This window comes from Schistocerca americana, chromosome 1 (genome assembly GCF_021461395.2).
Source record: "Schistocerca americana isolate TAMUIC-IGC-003095 chromosome 1, iqSchAmer2.1, whole genome shotgun sequence".
Lineage (NCBI taxonomy): Eukaryota > Metazoa > Arthropoda > Insecta > Orthoptera > Acrididae > Schistocerca > Schistocerca americana.
In genome coordinates this window covers 676,877,582-676,898,539 of record NC_060119.1, presented here as the reverse complement: position 1 = coordinate 676,898,539, position 20,958 = coordinate 676,877,582, and the positions used below count along the sequence as shown (strand labels likewise).

General features: G+C 39.2%; 1 protein-coding gene across 2 annotated transcripts in view; it reads left to right on the top strand.

The window, feature by feature from the left end:
* LOC124608747 (protein phosphatase 1 regulatory subunit 21) overlaps window positions 1–20,958 on the top strand; it is a 201,304-nt gene that overhangs the window by 32,835 nt on the left and 147,511 nt on the right. For both annotated transcript variants that reach the window (XM_047140013.1, XM_047140012.1), the window contains exon 3: window positions 8,555–8,677. In XM_047140013.1, the coding sequence (XP_046995969.1) occupies window positions 8,555–8,677 (123 nt within the window). The remainder of the gene's footprint in view (window positions 1–8,554; window positions 8,678–20,958) is intronic.

Sequence of the window (20,958 nt, the reverse complement as noted above, 5' to 3'; positions counted from 1 at the left end):
GGTTTTTAATCTCTCTCTGGTGTTGGGGCAGGGCGGTGAGTGTTGGGGTATCTCCCACTGTAAGCCATGTTTGGAGATTCCCGACTCCCCTCCCTGACCAAGATCCTCTTTTCTTCCCCTTTTACTCTTTTTTTTTTTTTTTGGGATTGGTTAGTCTCCTTTTCCCATACGTACTTCTACATTCTAGCAGTTGCAACTTTTAAGTCGCAGGTGGTCTTGCCTCTGCTGCTTCAGCATAGCGTTGGGTTTGCTCTCTTGCTGGCTTACCTCATTTTGTTTCTACCATTGACAACATGACTGCCCTTTTACATTTTTTAGCCTTTTCCCTTTTATTGTTCTGATATTTCTGAGATGTCACACTATCGGAATGGACCACATTTGAAACAAGGGACTGATGACCTTGCTGTTTGGTCCCTTAAACCCCAACCAACCAACCATCTCAGCTGTCGTGTTCCCTCGGTCTGTTGCATCTGGTGTCTTCTTCCACCACCTGCCTGGTGATAGTCTCTTCTTGCCAAGTTATGTGCCCATATCACCTCAGTCTCCTCTCTCTTATCATAGCTTCTATGTCCTGTGACTTGTGCAATCCCTGCAATTCATGTTTTTTCTTTTTTTTTCACTTGGCTCCATCCTTCATTGGTCTAAAAACCTGTCTCAGAACAGTATACTCAAATGTCAGGAGTTTATCTGTCTTTTGTGTCATAGTCCAGGTCTCTGCTCCATATAGGATGACAGGATATATTGCTATTCTGTAGATCCAAATCCTAGTGTTTTACCTGCCTGGGTTCTTGCCATTATTTCCTGGTCTATCTCATTTCTTTTACTGAGTACAGCTTCAAGATATTTAAAATCTTTTGCACGTTCAGAGATTTTACTGTGTACATCTAAAGGTTTTAAGTGTTCTCCCTGTTCACAAGGCATTTGGTCTTATCCATATTCATGTTCAGGCCTGCTCTTGTTGACTCTTCCATGAATGCTCTTGCCATATGAACTAAATTTTGCTCGTTTTGTGCTATTAAAACTACATCATCTAAATAAGCAAGAGCATTGATTCTTCTACCCAGTTGTATTCCTGTCTCCAGGCTCATCACCTTTGTTGGTGCTCTTTCAAGACCCAGATTAAACAGGAGGTGGGAGAGGCAGTCTCCCTGTCGCACTCTTTTCACATTGCATTTTTTGACATTTTTTCATTCACTTCCACCATGCATGTTGTTCCTTGTATACATGCTTGTGCTATTATTATTAGTTTTCTAGGAATGTGCGCCATTTCCAGTGTTTGCCTGTTCACACTGTCACATGCTTCTTGGAAGCCCACGAAAAAGACAGTGAAAATCTCTGCAAAATTCCCAGATCTTTACATCTTTAGCCTTATTATATGTAGTTTGTCTACTGTTGATTTTCCCTTCCTAAGCTCTGCTTGTTAGATTACAAGTACTTCCTCAGTGTGTGGTGTTAGCAGCTTCAGCAACAATATACTCAGGATCCTATAAGTTGTGCATAGTAAGGTAATTCCTCTATAGTTCCTACATCTCATGTTGTCTCCTCTCTCTAATATGGGAAGATAACAGACTGCTTCCTTTGTGCTAGGATGCTCTCTCCGCTCTGAATTAAACGGATTAGATGGTATACTTTCTCTTGTAGGATATATCTTCCCTCTATCAGCGTCTTTGCAGGTATGCCATCTATTCCTGGTGCCTTTCCTCTCTTGACCATTTCTATGGATTCTCCTACGGCTTCCCTGCTTGGCATTTCATTCTTCACTATTGGTGTTTCTCTCCTCCATGATACTCTTCTTCTTCTAATGCTGCTGTCACAGTGCTGTTGACAGTGTCATCCACACTCAGGAGTTTATCCAAATAGTTTTTGTAGTCTCCGTTGCTTTCATTTCATATGTTATCGGTTGGCCTACTTGGCCCTTGATCATGTCAATCCTCATGTTATATCTTTTCCTAAGCACCTGACTGTCCTGCGAAAGTCTCTTGTATTGCGTACTGTTTGCGTGTTATCTTGCTGTTTACACAAGGTGTTACAAAAAGGTACGGCCAAACTTCCAGGAAACATTCCTCACACACAAAGAAAGAAAATATGTGATGTGGACATGTGTCCGGAAACGCTTACTTTCCACGTTAGAGCTCATTTTATTACTTCTCTTCAGATCACATTAATCATGGAATGGAAACACACAGCAACAGAACGTACCAGCGTGACTTCAAACACTTTGTTACAGGAAATGTTCAAAATGTCCTCCGTTAGCGAGGATACATACATCCACCCTCCGTCGCGTGGAATCCCTGATGCACTGATGCAGCCCTGGAGAATGGCGTATTGTATCACAGCCGTCCACAATACGAGCACGAAGAGTCTCTACATTTGGTACTGGGGTTGCGTAGACAAGAGCTTTCAAATGCCCCCATAAATGAAAGTCAAGAGGGTTGAGGTCAGGAGAGCGTGGAGGCCATGGAATTGGTCCGCCTCTACCAATCCACCGGTCACCGAATCTGTTGTTGAGAAGTGTACGAACACTTCGACTGAAATGTGCAGGAGCTCCATCGTGCATGAACCACATGTTGTGTCGTACTTGTAAAGGTACATGTTCTAGCAGCACAGGTAGAGTATCCCATATGAAATCATGATAACATGCTCCATTGAGCGTAGGTGGAAGAACATGGGGCCCAATCAAGACATCACCAACAATGCCTGCCCAAACATTCACAGAAAATCTGTGTTGATGACATGATTGCACAACTGTGTGCGGATTCTTGTCACCCCACACATGTTGATTGTGAAAATTTACAATTTGACCACGTTGGAATGAAGCCTCATCCATAAAGAGAACATTTGCACTGAAATGAGGATTGACACATTGTTGGATGAACCATTTGCAGAAGTGTACCCGTGGAGGCCAATCGGCTGCTGATAGTGCCTGCACACGCTGTACATGGTACGGAAACAACTGGTTCTCCCATAGCACTCTCCATACAGTGACGTGGTCAACGTTACCTTGTACAGCAGCAACTTCTCTGACGCTGACATTAGGGTTATCGTCAACTGCATGAAGAATTGCCTCGTCCATTGCAGGTGTCCTCATCGTTCTAGGTCTTCCCCAGTCGCTAGTCATAGGCTGGAGTGTTCCGTGCTCCCTAAGACGCCGATCAATTGCTTCGAACGTCTTCCTGTCGGGACACCTTCGTTCTGGAAATCTGTCTCGATACAAATGTACCGCGCCACGGCTATTGCCCCGTGCTAATCCATACATCAAATGGGCATCTGCCAACTCCGCATTTGTAAACATTGCACTGACTGCAAAACCACGTTCGTGATGAACACTAACTTGATGATGCTACGTACTAATGTGCTTGATGCTAGTACTGTAGAGCAAAGAGTCGAATGTCAACACAAGCACCGAAGTCAACATTACCTTCCTTCAATTGGGCCAACTGGCGGTGAATCGAGGAAGTACAGTACATACTGACGAAACTAAAATGAGCTCTAACATGGAAATTAAGCATTTCCGGACATATGTCCTCATAACATCTTTTCTTTATTTGTGTGTGAGTTATGTTTCCTGAAAGTTTGGCCGTACCGTTTTGTAACACACTGTATACTCTCGCGTTTCTGTTTGGAGGACTTTACTTGCTTCTCTAGCTGCCTTCATGTATCCCGACCGTACTCTTTCATCTTGTTTGTTTGTCTGCAGTCTCTTTTTGACTGCATGTCTACACTTACCGTTAAACCATCCTCTACTACTACTCCTTCTCTCCATTGGTTTCAACACTTCTTCTACTGCCTGTTTGACTTTGATCTTGAGCTTCGACCGTAACTTGTCTACAGTATCTCCCTCTTCTTCCATGTCAGGAAACCTGATTAGAATTTGAATTGCTTATCTGTTCTTAATGTGGTCCTGTTTCAGTAAATCTGTGTTTATTTTCTGGTCTGCATCTCTTCTCCTGCAGTTTCTGCATTCTGTCCTTTCACAAAAGGCTGTGAGCACAATATAGTGATCTGATCCTATTTCTGCACCTCTTTGAGATTTTATATTTTCGATAACACTTTTGTGTCTAGCACCCACTAATGTGTGTCTGTTTGGTTCTGTGTTTTTTGGACTGGTATTTTCCAGGTTATCTTATAAATGTGTTTTTGAGGAAAGTAGGTATACATGATCCTTAGGTTTTTTGAAGTTGCCAGATTGACTAGTCTCATTCCGTTGTTGTTGGAGGAATCATGTAGACTATGGGGGCCATTGTAGGGTCTCAGAAACACCTGTTTTTCCTGCTTTGGCATTACCTAGGAAAATTTCTAAATCATATCATTCATATATTGATTCAGGTCTTCGTAGAAACTGTCTTTTTCATTATCATCTTTACCTTTTGTTGTTGCATTATATGAGACCATTGTTAGGTTGTAAAACTTTCATTCTTATCAAGCATATTCTTTTGTGGACAGCTTTGAAGTCCATGATATTTCCTCTTATTCTGTTGGCTACTGTGAAACCAACTCCAAATTGGTATTTACTTTTTCTATTTACAATTTACTAGGCTTGAAATTATGCAGTGGAAAATTTAGAGTTAAATAATGCAGTCACCATTTAAACTGAACCCTTGGTTTGATTTCTAAGTAATTTTTAAGACAGCAAAGCAGCAGAATTCAAGGATAAGCCTGGTAGCCAGATTCCTTCTGTCCAAGGTGAACATTCTAGATGTGTTCCATTCAGCACTACAGAATGCAACTCTGTTTCTGCCCAGTGCACTTCAGGTTGCACTCACCTTGAATTGTATCTGTATTGGCAGAAAGATAAATTGCCAGTCAGTGAATACAGCTGGGACAGAAGGAAAATGTTCACTTTTGAATGGATTAGACTACTAAATTGGGCTAGTCGATTTTGGGGCAGCAAGGAAGCCATCAAAATTATAGTCTATGGTGATCTCATAAACAGATACAGAGATAGAGGCTACCATCTGAACCCTGCCTGGTTTCCATAATTAGGTACGACATGCAGTGTGTGACCCTTTCTGAGACATCCATATAGTGTGTTGGTTGGGATTTACTAACTTTTTTTCAAGTGTTCGCGTATTTTTTGAGCAATAATTAATGTGAGCAGACTTTTTAAAATGCAGCAGCAGCACTCAGATTGCATCTAACAACTGTGAGGTTAGTGTTATATTCCATGTTGTACCCGGACAGACATAGTTTTGTGATGAATAGGGACAGCATGTGTTTTGTGCTGACACGGGGGTAATTGGCCACTGTCCAGTAACAGTAGGATGCTGTGTTGGCCATGATAGATGGCTTCACGCTGCTGCCCTGGGCTGCGGTTTTATTGAGAGGACCTTGTGGGGAAACCTGTGACATCTTTGATGCCAGTAGCATCATTTGAGATCTGTGATATTGCTGAAACTTCAGATTCACTTCAAAAGAGTTAAAAAATGTATTCTGAAAATTTTTTTAAATAAAAAATCGTTAGCCAGCCTCAAGTCAGTGTTCCTTTGTTTTTGATTTATTCTGTTCCTGTATTTGTATCTTAGCATAATGTTTTGAAACCAAACCTAAATTAATGTTTTAACTTTTATCCATTTGTGAATATTTGTTGATTTACTAATTTTAACAATATTTGTCATAGAATGATATGGTGAGTATGTAAACACTTAGAGTGAACACTCAAAACACGAACAACATGGATGCGTTACTGCTTTATTGGGTTATCATAGACTTTGAGGAAGTATATAAAACAACCTTAGAACTCCACTTAGATGTGGGAAATTCACAAGTGAAAAATAAATATAATGGTGACATTATGTATCACCAAAACTATACTGAGCAGTCGTAGAGGAAGGCTTCAGATCCTTAAAGTGGAATAAAGATGGTTGAATATGTGTAAATGGAATGTGTTTGAGGCACTTTTGTTTTTCAGATGTTGTACTAATTGACTAAAGTGCAGATTTATTTCCACACACTATGGTAGACCTTAAGGGGCTCCGGAAAGGCTCAAAATCATGAAAAGTTCAATTTTTACTTTTTTGCGTTTTCTGAATCTGCAGACTATTACCTTTTAATAGATATATAATTTATTCAATTCCGAAGACTACAACTATTTTTAAATTTTTTTTGAAATGTGTTCTACATGGGCGTGACCCACTGTGGCGCTGATAAAATGCTGTCAAATGGTGTTATTATTAGCGTCCGTGTTCATCAGGTACATTTTAGTGATGTGAGATAAAGTATGTGTTGTGGCTAGCCTGTGATGGTTCAATATATATCGATGGTGTGATTGTCGATTGTTTCATGTTTATTTACTCTGTCGTTATCTCGAAAATATTCATAATTAATTCTGTTTCTTGAGTCTCTCTTTTGTTGAAGTATAATAATGAGTAAAAGTAAAGTTATTAGAAATCCTGTGAAGGCTTTTTTAAGAAAAGGAGAAATGTTGGAAAGCCAAAGGTATGTGTTATTACTGTAAACAATAAAGATGATAACCAAGTGAGTGAACTCTCAAGTACACCTGCCCATAGCAGTCAAAGTGGGAAAGAAAATACTTCACAGAAGAAGCTTGGTTCAATGAGTGAAAACTATGAATGTTTTATGGGCGAATCGGATGTGAATGAAATATTTGATATGTCGGTTCTCAAAGGAATTTTTTCAAACTGTGTAAGATGTATTCATTGTAGTGAAGTTGGTCTGGAACTTTCCATAATAAAGCACATAGGACTTGCTAGTAAAATACAACTGAAATGTGATAAGTCTTCATACATGACCACCTTTTGGAACAGTGTTGCAGTAACTGCAACTGAAGAAAATGGTAGCAAAATCTACGAACACAACAACGAGCGATGCTTGCTTTAGACAAGGAACGCCTTCGGGCTGCAGACAGGGCTGTAAAGAGTCTAGAAATACAAGCAAGAGTAAACAGGAGGAGGAACAAGAGGAAGCTGGAGGAGGAGTTTGCAGAGGATGAAGATAATCCATCCTATGGACCTGGAATGCACTAAAAAGTTAATCCAATCTTTGTCGCTCGATTCCCAAAACTTTTATTTTCTCATACTAATTACATGTTTTCCAAGGATCTTCCAAACATACTTGTTTCAAACTTTCAGTAAATGTTACACAGTACCTTCTGCATAATTTAACACAGCCTTTTTCCAAAAAATTGTATATTTTTGAATATATAAATAAAAAATTGCAAAAACAATGTTGTGAATTTTCATTACAATTGAAAAAAAAATCATCTTTAATAACTGAACTAAAATTTTGTAAAATCCCTGTGTTAAGTTGTAGCCCATATTCCAATAAATAATCTGTAAAAAGTTCAACTTCCTACCTCAAATACTTTGTGAGGAAAGATGTAATTTATAAGCGTTATTTTAACATTGCAAGTATAGGGCGTTCCGGAGCCCCTTAATAGAGCAAGTGTGAAAGTACACCTGAAAATTGGTTATTATAATGGTAGCCTAGTGGATAGTTGCTCCATTTAGTTTACGAACAGCTAACTATACCATTTTCAACCTCTTGTTTATTCGAAACAAAGTTTCCAATGTGGCGGACAGCACACACAGATTGCAAGTCTTCTCTATTTTGACTTGTGGTAATGCTATGACCTTAAATGGTAAAGGATTATACATAATGAATCCATTTTTTTTTCACAATTACAGACTCTGAAGCTAGATTTTCATAGGTATTTTTGTGGTTGTTTATCGACTTATGAGGGTTTTTCTCTTTGTTCAATTTCTGGCTTCTTCATTTGTTTTACCTAATCTTTTCCTGATTTTCTGTACCAAGATAAAAAAAGCAGGATGACTGACAGCTATACATAGAAAGGGGTGAGGTTGGCAGTTCACTGTTATTCGCATGTCCTATGGCCATGGCACAGTAGAGGATTTAACAGTGTAAAACTTTGCTGCTCACTTTCACTATTCACTGCAACACTCCTTTTGCATATTATGATAAAAGTAAGCACATTATGAAAACAAATAACAACAGTTATGTTACCAGCTGTAATTGTCATCCACATAGTGATATGGCAACAGTGTACAAAACAGGAGATGGTAACTAAGCTCATTCTCTGAGTGTTTGTTGGCTATGCTTGCTGCTTTGTAAAAAACTATTTGTCAATCACTGCAATTCCGATATGGGTATAGTTCCGTTCATTCTTTGTTAATGTAAAGTCTTTGCACGCCTTATCCTTCATAGCGCACTGTTCAGTTTATTATACTGCTTTCTGAAATACTGTATTTACATAGTTAAATTTCTTCATGTCATCCATTTCTTCGATCATCTCACATGTGATCCATTCATCCGTTGATTTCTTTCACTGTTTTCCTGACACTATCTTCTAAAGTTTTCATCATCACTTCCATTATTTTGATAGATTTCTGATATGTTTATTAATAAACAAGAACTCTTAGGTAGTGAGACTAAAACATGGCACTAGTGTCAAATATATCTTGCCCTCCCCATACTGAGTTTTGAGGTACTTATATAACAGAATGCCACTTTGTGTGTGCTTGTTTTTGTCTTCCCTTCCTAAAGACCTTGATTTTAAAAGACTTTTTATGTTTTTTAGTCTCGTGTGAAGAAAGGCAAATTGAAAAGTTCAGAATCAGAGAAACTGTTGGACCATGATAATCACATTATTGATGAAGAATTTCAGCTAAAAATAGAAGAAAATGCTAGACTTGTATCAATGGTGAGTTTACTGTTTCTAACACTTGTACTGTGATAATGTTGTTGTAAAAGTAGTTGTAATATAGTCTGGCAGTATTGCTGATAGTTTTCATTTAATTAGCATACTAAGAGGGTGCAAAAACATTATCTAGATGAATATTTTGCTTTTTATTATGTGATCGCCATAGTTGCGTATGAAGTATGTATTAGAAAGTGTATAATTTTGTAAGGTACTTATAATTTGTAATACAGATTATAGGTATTTTTGTAACAACAATGCAGTAAAAGATAGATTGCTACTTACCATAAAGATGACATACTAAGTTGCAGGCAGGCACATTTAAGACACTTACGCATAAGCTTTTGGCCACAGCCTTTGTCAGAGAAAGAGAAACACACAAGCATGCCTCACACACGCAAGACCACCAATGCCCACAGCTCAGGCCAGAATGCAACTATCACGTGGGATGGAAGCAGCAGTGTACAGGTGGGGGAAGAGAACAGCGGTGTCTGATGGCATTTGCAGGGACTAGAATGCCAATGGGTGGAGCATCAGGAGGCTGTGGGGCAGGAGGTGGGGAAAATGGAATGATCAAGGAGAAGAGCAGGGAAAGATGAAAGATCACAGGTGCATTGGCAGAGGATGGCAAACAAAGAGGATGGGAGATGAGAATGGAGAGGTGGTGATAGGACAGAGGGGGTGGAAACTGTTGGGTGGAGGGTGTTAGGACAGTATGTTACCACAGGTTGAGGCTGGGATAATTATGGGAGTGGAAAACGTGTTGAAAGGATAACTCCCATCTGCGCAGTTCAGAAAAGCTTGTGGTGAAGGGCAGGATCCAGATAGCTAGGGAAGTGAAGCAGCCATTGAAATCAAGTATGATTATGTTCATCTGCATGTTGTGCCACAGGGTATTTACATTCCTCTTGGCCACAGTTTGGTGGTGGCCATTCATTCTGGCGGGCAGCTGGGAATCTGCTCTCCTTCGCGATCCCTGCAGTGAAAACACTTCTTTGCTGCCAATCCCTCCAACCATACCCAACCTAATTCCAACATTGAACCCTGCCTCTTCCAGTTTATACAACCATTCAACCTTGAACTCCCCCCTCCCACTTAACTACCAACTGATCACCTTCCACAGATTCCTTACCTCCAACAGCCTCACCATCCATCCCTCTATTCCTTCCTCAGAACACCAACCTTTCAGCAGAAGAAAGAGTAGCCGTACTCAACCTCAAAACTAATCATGCCGTAATCATCCTATCTATAGACAAATGTTTTGCCACTGTTGTTATAAATCATAGTGACTACAAATTGGAAGGGCTCCACCAGTTATCTGACGCCCATAAACTCTGTCAGATTGATCCCACCCAAAAGTTCAACACAATCTGCAATCCATGCTTAAACCCTTAGGCCATTCAAAGAACTTCTCACTTGTATCCATTTCCCTTCTCACCCCTATGACACCCTGCACACCTACCTTCTACATGCTTCCCAAAATCCACAAAACCAAAAATTTTGGCTGGTTATTGTGCCCCACTGAAAGAATTTTGGCCCTCATTGACCAAAACCTCCAAACAATTGCCTGTAATCTAGCCTCCCATGTCAAAGACACCAACCACTTCCTTCACAAAATCTCCACCAACCACACACCTGTACCTTCTGGATCCACACTCATCACTGCTAATGCCACCTCTGTATACAACAACATCCCTCATGCCCATGGCTTACTGCTATTGAACACTACCTATACCAACATCCTTCAGACTCCAAACTCACTACCTCATTCACGTTACTAACTTTGCCCTAATTCACTACTACTTCTCCTTTGAAGGGAAGGTGTACAGACAAATCTGTGGCACAGCCATGGGCACCCATGTGACATCCTCCTATGGCAATCTGTTTATGGGCCATCTAGAGGAGACCTCCCTAGCCTCCCAAAATCCCAAATCCCTAGCTTGATTCAGGTTCATTGACTGTATCTTCACGATCTGGATTTGGGGCCAAGACACCCTATTTTCATTTCTTCACAACCTCAACACCTTCCCTCCTGTCCTCCTTACGTGGTCCTTCTCAACTCCTCACATGCCCAATCCACTCACCACCTCAAGAACCAGCGACAAAGGATTGCTTTCTTCACACCCAGTACCGTCCTGGACTGCAACAACTCAATCACATCCTTCGGCAGCACTTTGATTAGCTATTATTATGCCCTGAAATGAGCAGCATCCTACCAAAGATCTTTCCCACCCTTCCTGAAGTGGTGTTCTGTTGCCCATCCATTCTCCTCAACATCCTAGTCCATCCCTGTGCCACTCCCACTCCCAACCCCTTGCTGCTTCTTATTCCAGTCCTGTCACAAGTTTTTCCTACCCCATCAGGGGTCGGGCCACCTGTAAAAAAGCAGCCATGTCATTTACCAGCTCCGTTGCAATCATTGCACAGCTTTTTATATTGGTGTGACAACCAACCAGCTGTCCACCAGGATGAATGGCCATTACCAAACTGTGGCCCAGAGAAAAGTAGCCACAACATGGTGCTGAACATAATATGTTTGATTTCAGTGGGTGCTTCACTCTCAAAGCTATCTGGATCCTCCACTCCACCATCAGCATTTCCGAACTGCACAGATGGGAGTTATCCTTACATCCATTCTCTGCTCCTCTAATTATCATGACATCAACCTACAGTAACGTAATGGCCCCACACTCTCCACTCAACAGTTTCCACTGCCTCTGTCCTGTCACATCCTCTCCATTATCATCTCCTATCATATTTGTTTGCCACCCTCTGCCAACTCACCCACCCATCTTTCTCCACTCCTCTCCTTTTTTGCTTTGTTTTCCACACTTCCCTGCTCCCCAACCTTCCAACACTGGGCCTGTTGGTATTCTAGTCCCTGCACACTCTACCTGACAGCACTCCTCACTTCCCCCACTCGTACACTGCTACCCCTTCCCTTCCCCCCCCCCCTCCCCCCCCTCCTCCCTCCAATTGCTGCTTTCATTCCACATGATAGTTGTATTTTGGCCTGAGCTGCCGGAGTTGGCACTCATGTCTGTGAGGTGTGCATGCTTGTATAAACGAATGGTGTGTTTCTCTTTTTCTGATGAAGGCTGTGGCTGAAAGCTTATGTGTAATTGTCTTTTAATTGTGCCTGTCTGCAACCTAATGTGCCATCTTTATGGTAAGTATCAATCTGTCTTTTCGTACATTGTTGATATTCCTATCTGGGGTTACCATTGTTAGATATTTTTGTAAGGTATTCTGGCAACGGAGGAGGATATAATAATAAATCACTCTGAGGAACTTTGTTTTCTGTTAGGATAAGCTGAAATCAGTTGTATAACCAAGGTCAACTTTTAGTCAGAAAAATGTTCTTGAGTTTCATGTAAGTTGCAGAGTACAGTATCTATAAAACAATGAGTAGTGTCCTTTACACGCCAATACAACAATAATTTGGGAAATCACTGACTACAGATGTCGACAAGACTAAAAAGGAAGGTAGGAAGCTGTTTCTCCTTAATAGGTATAACAGGAAACAGATTTCAGATTACCTGAGGAGTCAACATCAGAGATTTATATGTGGGGCACAAGATGTTGGGAAGAAAGTTGAGGTATTGTACTGTACACCCTGAATGGGCATGTGCTGAGTGAATCTTTGAGAAATAGGAGTCTCAAAAGTTATAGTGTGACAGCCATGTTAGAAAGCAGAGATAGTGTCACAGCAGATTTAAATGGAGCAAAGCCTGACAGACAAAGAAAAATTGAAGGAAGGTGAAATTAGTGTAAGAAGAGCCAGGCATGAACCAGTCAGTGAATTAGAAAGTAAACTTGTGTGTACTGATCTGCCAGAAAGTCCTAAAAATATTTGGTCTTACCTTAAAATAGTAAGTGGATCAAAGCCATTCGCTCAGACACTCTTAGACCATAGTGGCATCAAAGCAGAGGATGACAGTGGAAAAACAGAAAGACTAAATTTGTTTTCCCAAAATTGTTTTCCTTAGGAATGTACTGAAGTTCCTGCTTTCAGTCATCATATGAACACTAAAATGCCAGACAACTAAATAAGTAAATATAGGATTGAAAATCAGTTAAAATTGCCCGACAGAGGAAAGAAAAGGGACCTGATGAAATATCTGTAAGATTCTACATAAAGTATGCCAAAGCATTTTCTCCTCTTCACAGTTTATCTTAGGTCGCTGAAAGAACGAAGCATCCAAAGTGATTGGAAAAATGCACAGGCTATTCCCATTTTGTAGAAAGGTTGTTGAACAGATCCACAGAATTATAGAAAGACATCATTTTTTTTGTCTTGAAGTCTCAACAAATACTCTGCAAACTAACAATCATGTGAAACTTGGCTTGCTTTGTTTCCCCACGAGACCCAGAAGGCAATAGATACTGGCATACAAGTTAATAGCATGTTCCTTGACTTCTGGAAGGCATTTGATAAGTTTCGCACTGCCTCTTCTCAATGAACAAAATAAAAGTGTATGGAATATCAGACCAGTTTTCTGAACATATTGGAGGGTTCATAGCAGATAGTACACAGAATCTCATTCCTAATAAAGAGAAATATTCGGATGTAAACGTAACTTCACAGGATACCTCAAGGGGCTGTTACAGAACCATTACAGTTCATAGTGTTTTTAAATGATGTAACAGATAATGTCAGAAGTACCATGAGACTGTTTGCAGATGGTGCTGGTGTATGTGGGGGAATTGCAATTCTAGAAAAGTGTAGTGAAATGCAGAAAGACCTACAAAGTATTTCACATTCATTAAATCTCTTGGAGTATGTGTACAGGGATGTTTAAAGCGGAAAAGCCACTTTTGTTGGGAAAGACTGATCTCAAGGGAGAGATTGAAAGATCACTCAATAAGTGTATTCCATCCATGAAAGATGTATGGCTAAGAAGTCTTTTGTGTCAGAGTTCATGGATAAAAAGATTTCAGTGAACTCAGTGTGTCAGATTCGGTTAAAGTCCCAAGCTTTCAGGGACTACCTTCATCACCGACACCAGGGGCTATGTCTGACTGTTGAGAGACTGGCAAGGTTCCCACTTTTCTGCCCAAAGGACAGCATCTGGTTGGCTAGATTACGTCATGGCAACATCACAGAAATGGCGTGTTCTTGTTTGGCATCCTGTACATTCATAGGCTGTTTGTACACTCTATCCAATGTCACTTGCAGTGCCCTCTCTCACATCGGGTAGTAAATTATGAGAAACTTTCTTCTGTGCTCTTTCTTTGTTAAGTGCACAGTTCCACGCATTGCCATGTGCATAACCGTTGTCTCTATTGAAGTTTTAATCACAGAGGCAAATTTTCGTTGCCACTGTAATCAGATTTCCAATAATTGACCTTATGAACATCGTGCACTCAAACATAAGATTTGTGACGGGGATGGAGGAGGATAGAAATCTGTCTTTCTTAGATGTGTTGACGGAATGGCAAGCAGATGGATGACTTGACCATTCTGTGTATTGAAAACTAACATACACAGGCCTGTTTCTCAATGGGCATAGCTTTCATTGTTCAGGTCAGAAGAGAGCTATGCTGAACTCTGTATTTCATAGAGCCAGGACTATTCTGGACAAGGAATACCTTGGCTTAGAGATGGGTCATGTCACAATGGAACTCAGAAGAAACAGGTATGCAGTCTGCAATAATAAGTCAATGTTTCTAGAAAACCCTAGATGCGATGCCACTCAACAAAGATAGGAAGACCATTCTGTGGTGCAACAACTTGTAAGATAGGTGTAATTGTGAACAGTGGAGGAGTCCGACCAGTGTTTCACCCACCCAGGAAAATTAAGGAAATTGTAGCGGTTCCACCTGCTTTTTATTTCTTTGTTTGTTGTCCTGGGTGTCAACGTACTGCGTTTCTACGCTGGCTGAAAATTGGGGTTTGTAATTTGAACACTGACTACAGTAAATAATGTAGCCGACAGATGCACAGTTGCATTTCACAGTACTTTAATTTCACTTTTCACAACCCCCTAATAATACACAGTTATATTGCCAGTGCGCTATTGCTATAACTTTCAATAAGTCTCATCAGTAGTTAGCGGATGAACCTCCACATACTGCTACAATAGTTTACTGTTGAACATCTATGAGCAGTTAAAGCCTAACCGAAAAGGTCTCCGTTCTTGAAGAATAATCATGTGCGTATGGAGCAGACATTGTCAGTGTTTTAACACATGGCCTAATTGCGTAACACTTATTCCACAGTTAATTTGAAGAATTGTTGTCATTCTAACAAACACAGGTTCCTCGTCTGAAACTCGGCCGTGGACTGACTGTCTCGTGACCAAAATTCGGAGCCCTTATAAATCATCGCAATAATGGGTGCTGAAACTACAAATTGTTTGAAGTTTAACCTTCTGTCGGGCGCGGCTGTTCAAATTTATACACCTCAAAGTTTACTGTAAATTATTTGTCAATGAGTGGCAGCACTGATGCCTACTCGCTAGTAGCTAGCCTTTTCCGAACGCTTGTCATTGTTGTGTGCTTCATTGTTGATACGACTGCTCTGATGTCGATATATGTGCTGATTGATCAGTTTGATACACTGTGCCAGTTCGTGTTGCATTTCAACAATTCATTTCTTTGGTTATCAACATAACTTAGTAAGTAGTACAATGTTAATATACAATGTGTAATGCACTGATTTTCTTTTTGGACCGTTTAATCGTCGGTTAAGAATGTTTGAGTATCAGGTGTCAAATTGACGCACTGCGCCTGACTGCGTTATTTTATAGGAATTTTATCATTTTAGGTGTGAGACACTTGATCATGGCAGGCTACAGTAAGATGTACAACCTCCTTGACCCAAATCATGTTGTAGAAATACAAAAAATGTTTTTCGATGAGGATAATGATGAAGTTCAAGAGGATTTTGATGATGAAGTAGACACAGATTGTGATGACGCAGTTGAAGTTCGGCAGGAAGATTCAGAAACAGAGGAAAACGACAATGAAAACGACGAGGAAGTACTTGAAGAAAGCCAGCATTATACTGGAAGGGACAAAGAGACAAAATGGAATAAAGTTCCACCATCGCAGAGAGTATGTTTCAGGGCCCACAATATTATTCGAATGTTACCTGGTCCTATAGGTGCGGTGAAAGCATTGAGAACGCCTTTGGAATGTTGGAATTGCCTCATAGATGACGACATTTTGTCGATTATAGTTCTGTATACCAATCAGTATATTGAGAGCACCAAAGCTTCTTTTCAGCGAGAGAGAGACGTAAAACCTATAGATATTATTGAATTAAAAGCTTTCATTGGTCTTCTGTTTTTGGCTGGTGTTAACAAAAGTAACAGACAAAGCTTAGAAGATCTGTGGGGAAGTGATGGGGATGGAATTGAAAAATTTCGTCTTGTTATGAACATAAAATGTTTCAAATTCATCATGTGGTGCCTTAGATTTGACTATCGTGTGACTCGCGATGAAAGGAGAAAATTAGACAAGATAACAGCGATTCAGGAAATATTTTCTCTGTTTGTACAGAATTGCCAGAAATCCTACACCCTCGGAGAAAATGTTACAGTTGATGAGAAACTTGAAGGATTCCGTGGAAGGTGCAGTTTTCGCCAATACATACCTAGCAAACCAAACAAATATGGAATTAAGATATATGCTCTTGTGGATTCCCAAGTATTTTATCTCTATAATCTGGAAATATACGCTGGGGTGCAGCCAGAAGGATTGTACCACATTAGCAATAAACCTTCAGATGTTGTTCTGCAACTATGTGAACCAATTTATCAGTCAGGTCGAAATGTGACAGCAGACAATTCGTTTACTAGTATTGGTTTGATAGAAGAGCTAAGAAGAAAAAAATCTTTCTTTTGTTGGGATGATGAAGAAAAACAAGCGTGAGATTCCTCTGGAGTTTGCTACCAGTAAAGGCAGGGCTGGCTGTCCATGGTTCACTTTTTGGCTTAAAGAAAGGCTGTACTCTAGTTTCCTACGTTCCTAAAAAGGGGAAGTGTGTTATCTTGGCATCAAGTTTGCATGAAGATAATTCGATAGATGCTGACACTGGAGATAAACAGAAGCCATCTATTGTAACATTTTACAATAGCATCAAAGGTGGAGTCGACACTACAGATAAGTTGACAGCTTCATACAATGTAGTAAGAAATGTGTGCCGTTGGCCCGTGGTCATATTTTTTGCGATGATCAATATGAGTGGAATCAATTCACAAGTAATTTACTATGGCAACAACAAGAATTTTATCCGAAGAAAAGGATTCCTGAAGTAACTCTCACATGCGTTAGTTCTACCTCACTTGGTTCGTAGATGCTTGGACACCTCAGGAATTCACAGAGATCTTCAACTGCGGCTACAACAATATAGGCCGACATGTGAAGAAGAAGCAGAGGACACAAGCAGAAACGAAGAACAAAGGACTGGGATCAAGAGAAAAAGGTGTAATACCTGCGCAGAAAAAAAAATACTGACAAAATATTGTTGCAAAATGTGTCAGAAGCCTATCTGTTTGATACACATTGAACCTTTTTGCTCTGAATGCAGAAAAATTCCGCATTTGTTACCTCAGTCAAAAAGTGACGATGAAACAAATGAATGAGTTGTAATATCATTATTGTTCTGCTCCAGTGTCATAATAGCCTTTCTGTAAAGATAATTGTCATTTGTAATGTGTTTTATTAGTGAAATATAATAAAGAAGCAAATGAAAAAGCGACATTTTTATCATTTGTTACTAGAGCCCAACAATGACGATAAGAAATCTGAATGATGAATGTTTCTACTGCAGTTGTGCTCGTATGTCATCTTTGTCTTTCTTTAAATATATTTGGCACTTATAATATGTTTTGTGAACAGAATTTAATAAATGATCACGTGAATAAACGGTGTGATCAATTTGATACACCGTGCCCGATCTCGCTGCGACAAACACCGCGCCCGACAGAAGGTTAATTTACATCGAAAAATTCTGTCTTTTTAACAGTTTCTTCTACTACAAGGGCTGAATTATTTGTTTAAATAATGAAATTAACATATATAGGGTGCACAAATATAATCAATGGATGTAGAAGGTGCCTCCTCAGTACGTGCCATTTCCTTGATGTCACCACTACATAAACCAGTCAGTCAGATGTTTTCCGTTGGGTATAAAAATGGGAGGCTTGAGGCTTGCAAGTTTCACGACAATCCCACAGATCCCCCAGGGGGTGGGGAAGTGGGGGAGGGGGGGGGGGATGGCGGAGGAGGTAGCCATCAAAAGCTTGAGATTTTATCCAAAAATGAAACTGCAAATTTTCTGAGAACTTTTTATCCCATGAAGGATCTAGCTGACAAAATCTTCGTTCAATCATTACTGAAGTATTTCATATTAATTTGGGATCCTTACCAGATAGTATCAACAGAGGAAGTAGAGAAGATCCAAAGAAGAAAACAGAGTGTTTAGTTATGGATTCATTTAGTAAGTGTGAAGGTGTCATGGATACTCAGCCAGCACCAATGCAGATGCTAAACAGGAAGCTGGCACAGAAATGTCAAAGAGTGTAATCCAGTCAACACTGTCGAAAGATTTGTGTAAATCTACAAATAAATCGCTTATTACTAAAAGGAGATAATTACTTAAAAACTGAAAATTGAGTTTTTTCAGTTTCAGTTTAATGAGGCAGAGGTGCATCAATTGGAAATAAAATGGGATGCCATCATTTCTTTGCCATTTGTAAAGAGCATATTGGAATGTGCATTTTGATGGTAGGCAACGAAAACCTCATAACTTCATTTTGCTAAATTTTACAGGAGAAGCAAAAAAATGTCTTAAAAAAATATATAAAGTGATGCAGATAAAGTTGCTACGTGTGTAACCATTAGTAGAAGCCTACTTATTGACAAATTAGAGAAATCCATGCACTTCCAAATCTCATTTTGGTAAAGTTGTTATAAATTAATGGAGTGACGGGTTTTCGCAGACAGATGCAGTTAAGAGATTTTCATTGCCTGCAATCGATTTGCTTCTAATAGGGGACAACTCCAGGAGTTTTCATGTTTGAGAAATAAGAATGGGGCAGGCCTGGAATCGTGCTGAACCAGCTGGTAGTTTTGTTTTTAACTTTGACTTACTATTCCACAGATAATATTAAAATGAACAGCCCAGAGTTTTAAGTTTCAAATAATGTTCAAAAGTCAAGAAAACAAAAAAACTAAACTTGATTTCCTTTTAGTATGCTGTGCTGTTGTATTTTCCTATATTTTGTATAACAGAAGGGCTTTCATTGATCTATAATAATGAATGATTGTCCATATAAAAAGAACTTCTAAGTTTTACAATGCAATGAAAAAAGTGGTTAAAATTTGCAAAGAGCGTGATGACTGATTGACTTTGCCATTTGGTTATACGCAGAGCCTCCCGCTTCCACATTTGCCAGTGCAAGGTCATTTTTTCTCAGGCAGCAGTGGGTTTTAATTTTGAGATGCACAGCAACAAACAGATGAAGTTAAGTCTTATTGTCATCATGAGGGCCAAAATATGAATGGTTCTAATGAAATGTGCACCTTTCCATTCCTTTACATTGAGAGCTTCGTAAAAAGAAAAGAGAGAGAACTTCACTTGTTCAGTGGTGCATGTGAAGACCAAAATCACATTCATAGTTATGTATTCTTTTCAGCACACAGTGGCAGATCTGACAAAGCTACCACTATTTTCCCATTAGGAGGCACTCTTATCTATCGTATGACTGTGACTTTGGTTTGTGAAAAAGTTATGTGAGACTGTCTGTTCTGCATCAGTGTATGCCACTTATTGTCAGATCCAGCCACCTTTGTCACTTTAAAGTTTATGCAACAAAAGCAAGCAAAATAGTGAATTTTAAAACATGGTGGATTCCTTTATACAAGAAGTCTGTCATATGAGCTGAAGTACTGGGAGAAGGTACTAGAAAACAGAACCAAGTATCATTTGCTCCCCAGCAGTTCCTGTACTGTGAGTATGGTTCAGAAAATAAAGGGCAAGTTGCTGAGCCTTATATTGGAGGACTTGAAGTCCATACGTTTAAACTAGTGAAAGCCAAGTCGTACTAGGCTTCCTTAAGCAGAAGCAGATGATGGGAAAGTTATCATAAACAACAAAAAGAAAAATAATATTGAGAATTACTGAAGTATATTCCAGATCCACAATGTCAAGTCGTCTTTAATCCACTGGAAATGTGGCCTACCACAGAAATGGATGAAGTTGACTGAAAAGCAGCAGGAGACAACCATCTTTTGTAACATGCTATGTATTCATATGTATACAAGCTTGGGGAAGTTTTCTGAACAGTTGGGAGGTATAAAGATAATATTAAACATATTAAGTGGTTTATGTTTAGGAGCATTGAGAAACAGTTAAGTTATTTGGTTATCATTTAAATGTACTTCGTAACATGATAATGTACAGTAATACTATACTTAGGGCAGACACATTTTTTTTGTATTGCATTTATTGCAGTTGAAATACAGTCATTCATTAATATATGTTCTTTCTTTCATGTGATTTAAATAAGTGCCTTAGGGTGATTTCATCTCAAATCATACAGGTCAAGAGTGAATGTGTCACATCACTATTTCAAAGTTTGCCGAAAAAATATGTTGAAGTTCCATGTGATCTCTCAGCAAAACTACAATATTTTGATTTTCTGATGATATATTAAAATGCTACAGACCTCTCTAAATTAGAGTATTTGTGAAAATGTTGTAACGAAAGGGAAAACTGAAAAATTGTAATAAAGAAACAGATTTGAATTTATTTCCAATAAATACTTTGTCCCCATTGAGACATGATTGATGCATACACACTTCTGAGGAGCTTTATCATTTTTTAAATAAACTGTGTAAATTTGTAACTTTTTGTGAAATTCAAAATTGTTTTGAAAATATGAATTGTCACAGGATGTTAATTGTCTTAAGACATGATAGTGGAAAGACTGCTGTCAGCTATGACTTTAATGCATGAAATTCTTAAACTGTCAAAATATTTGCACATAGAGATGAAAGAATCTGAAATTTTTTGGTTGTTTAGAAATTATTTTCTCCAGTACCCTATTGTAAATGTTCCAAAAATTTCATGGTACATTAGTTGCTCATTGTACTTAAGGAATGTGCAATCAGAGTGGGCGGTACTTGTCTGTACAAAATGTGAGAAATTTTCTAGGTAGACTTAACTTTAATCTCAAGGTCAAAAAATCATGGACACTTAAATACGGGTATTTAAATTGATTACTGATTTTTAGCTAAATGCATTCCAAACTGATATTTGTGAATCAAAATAA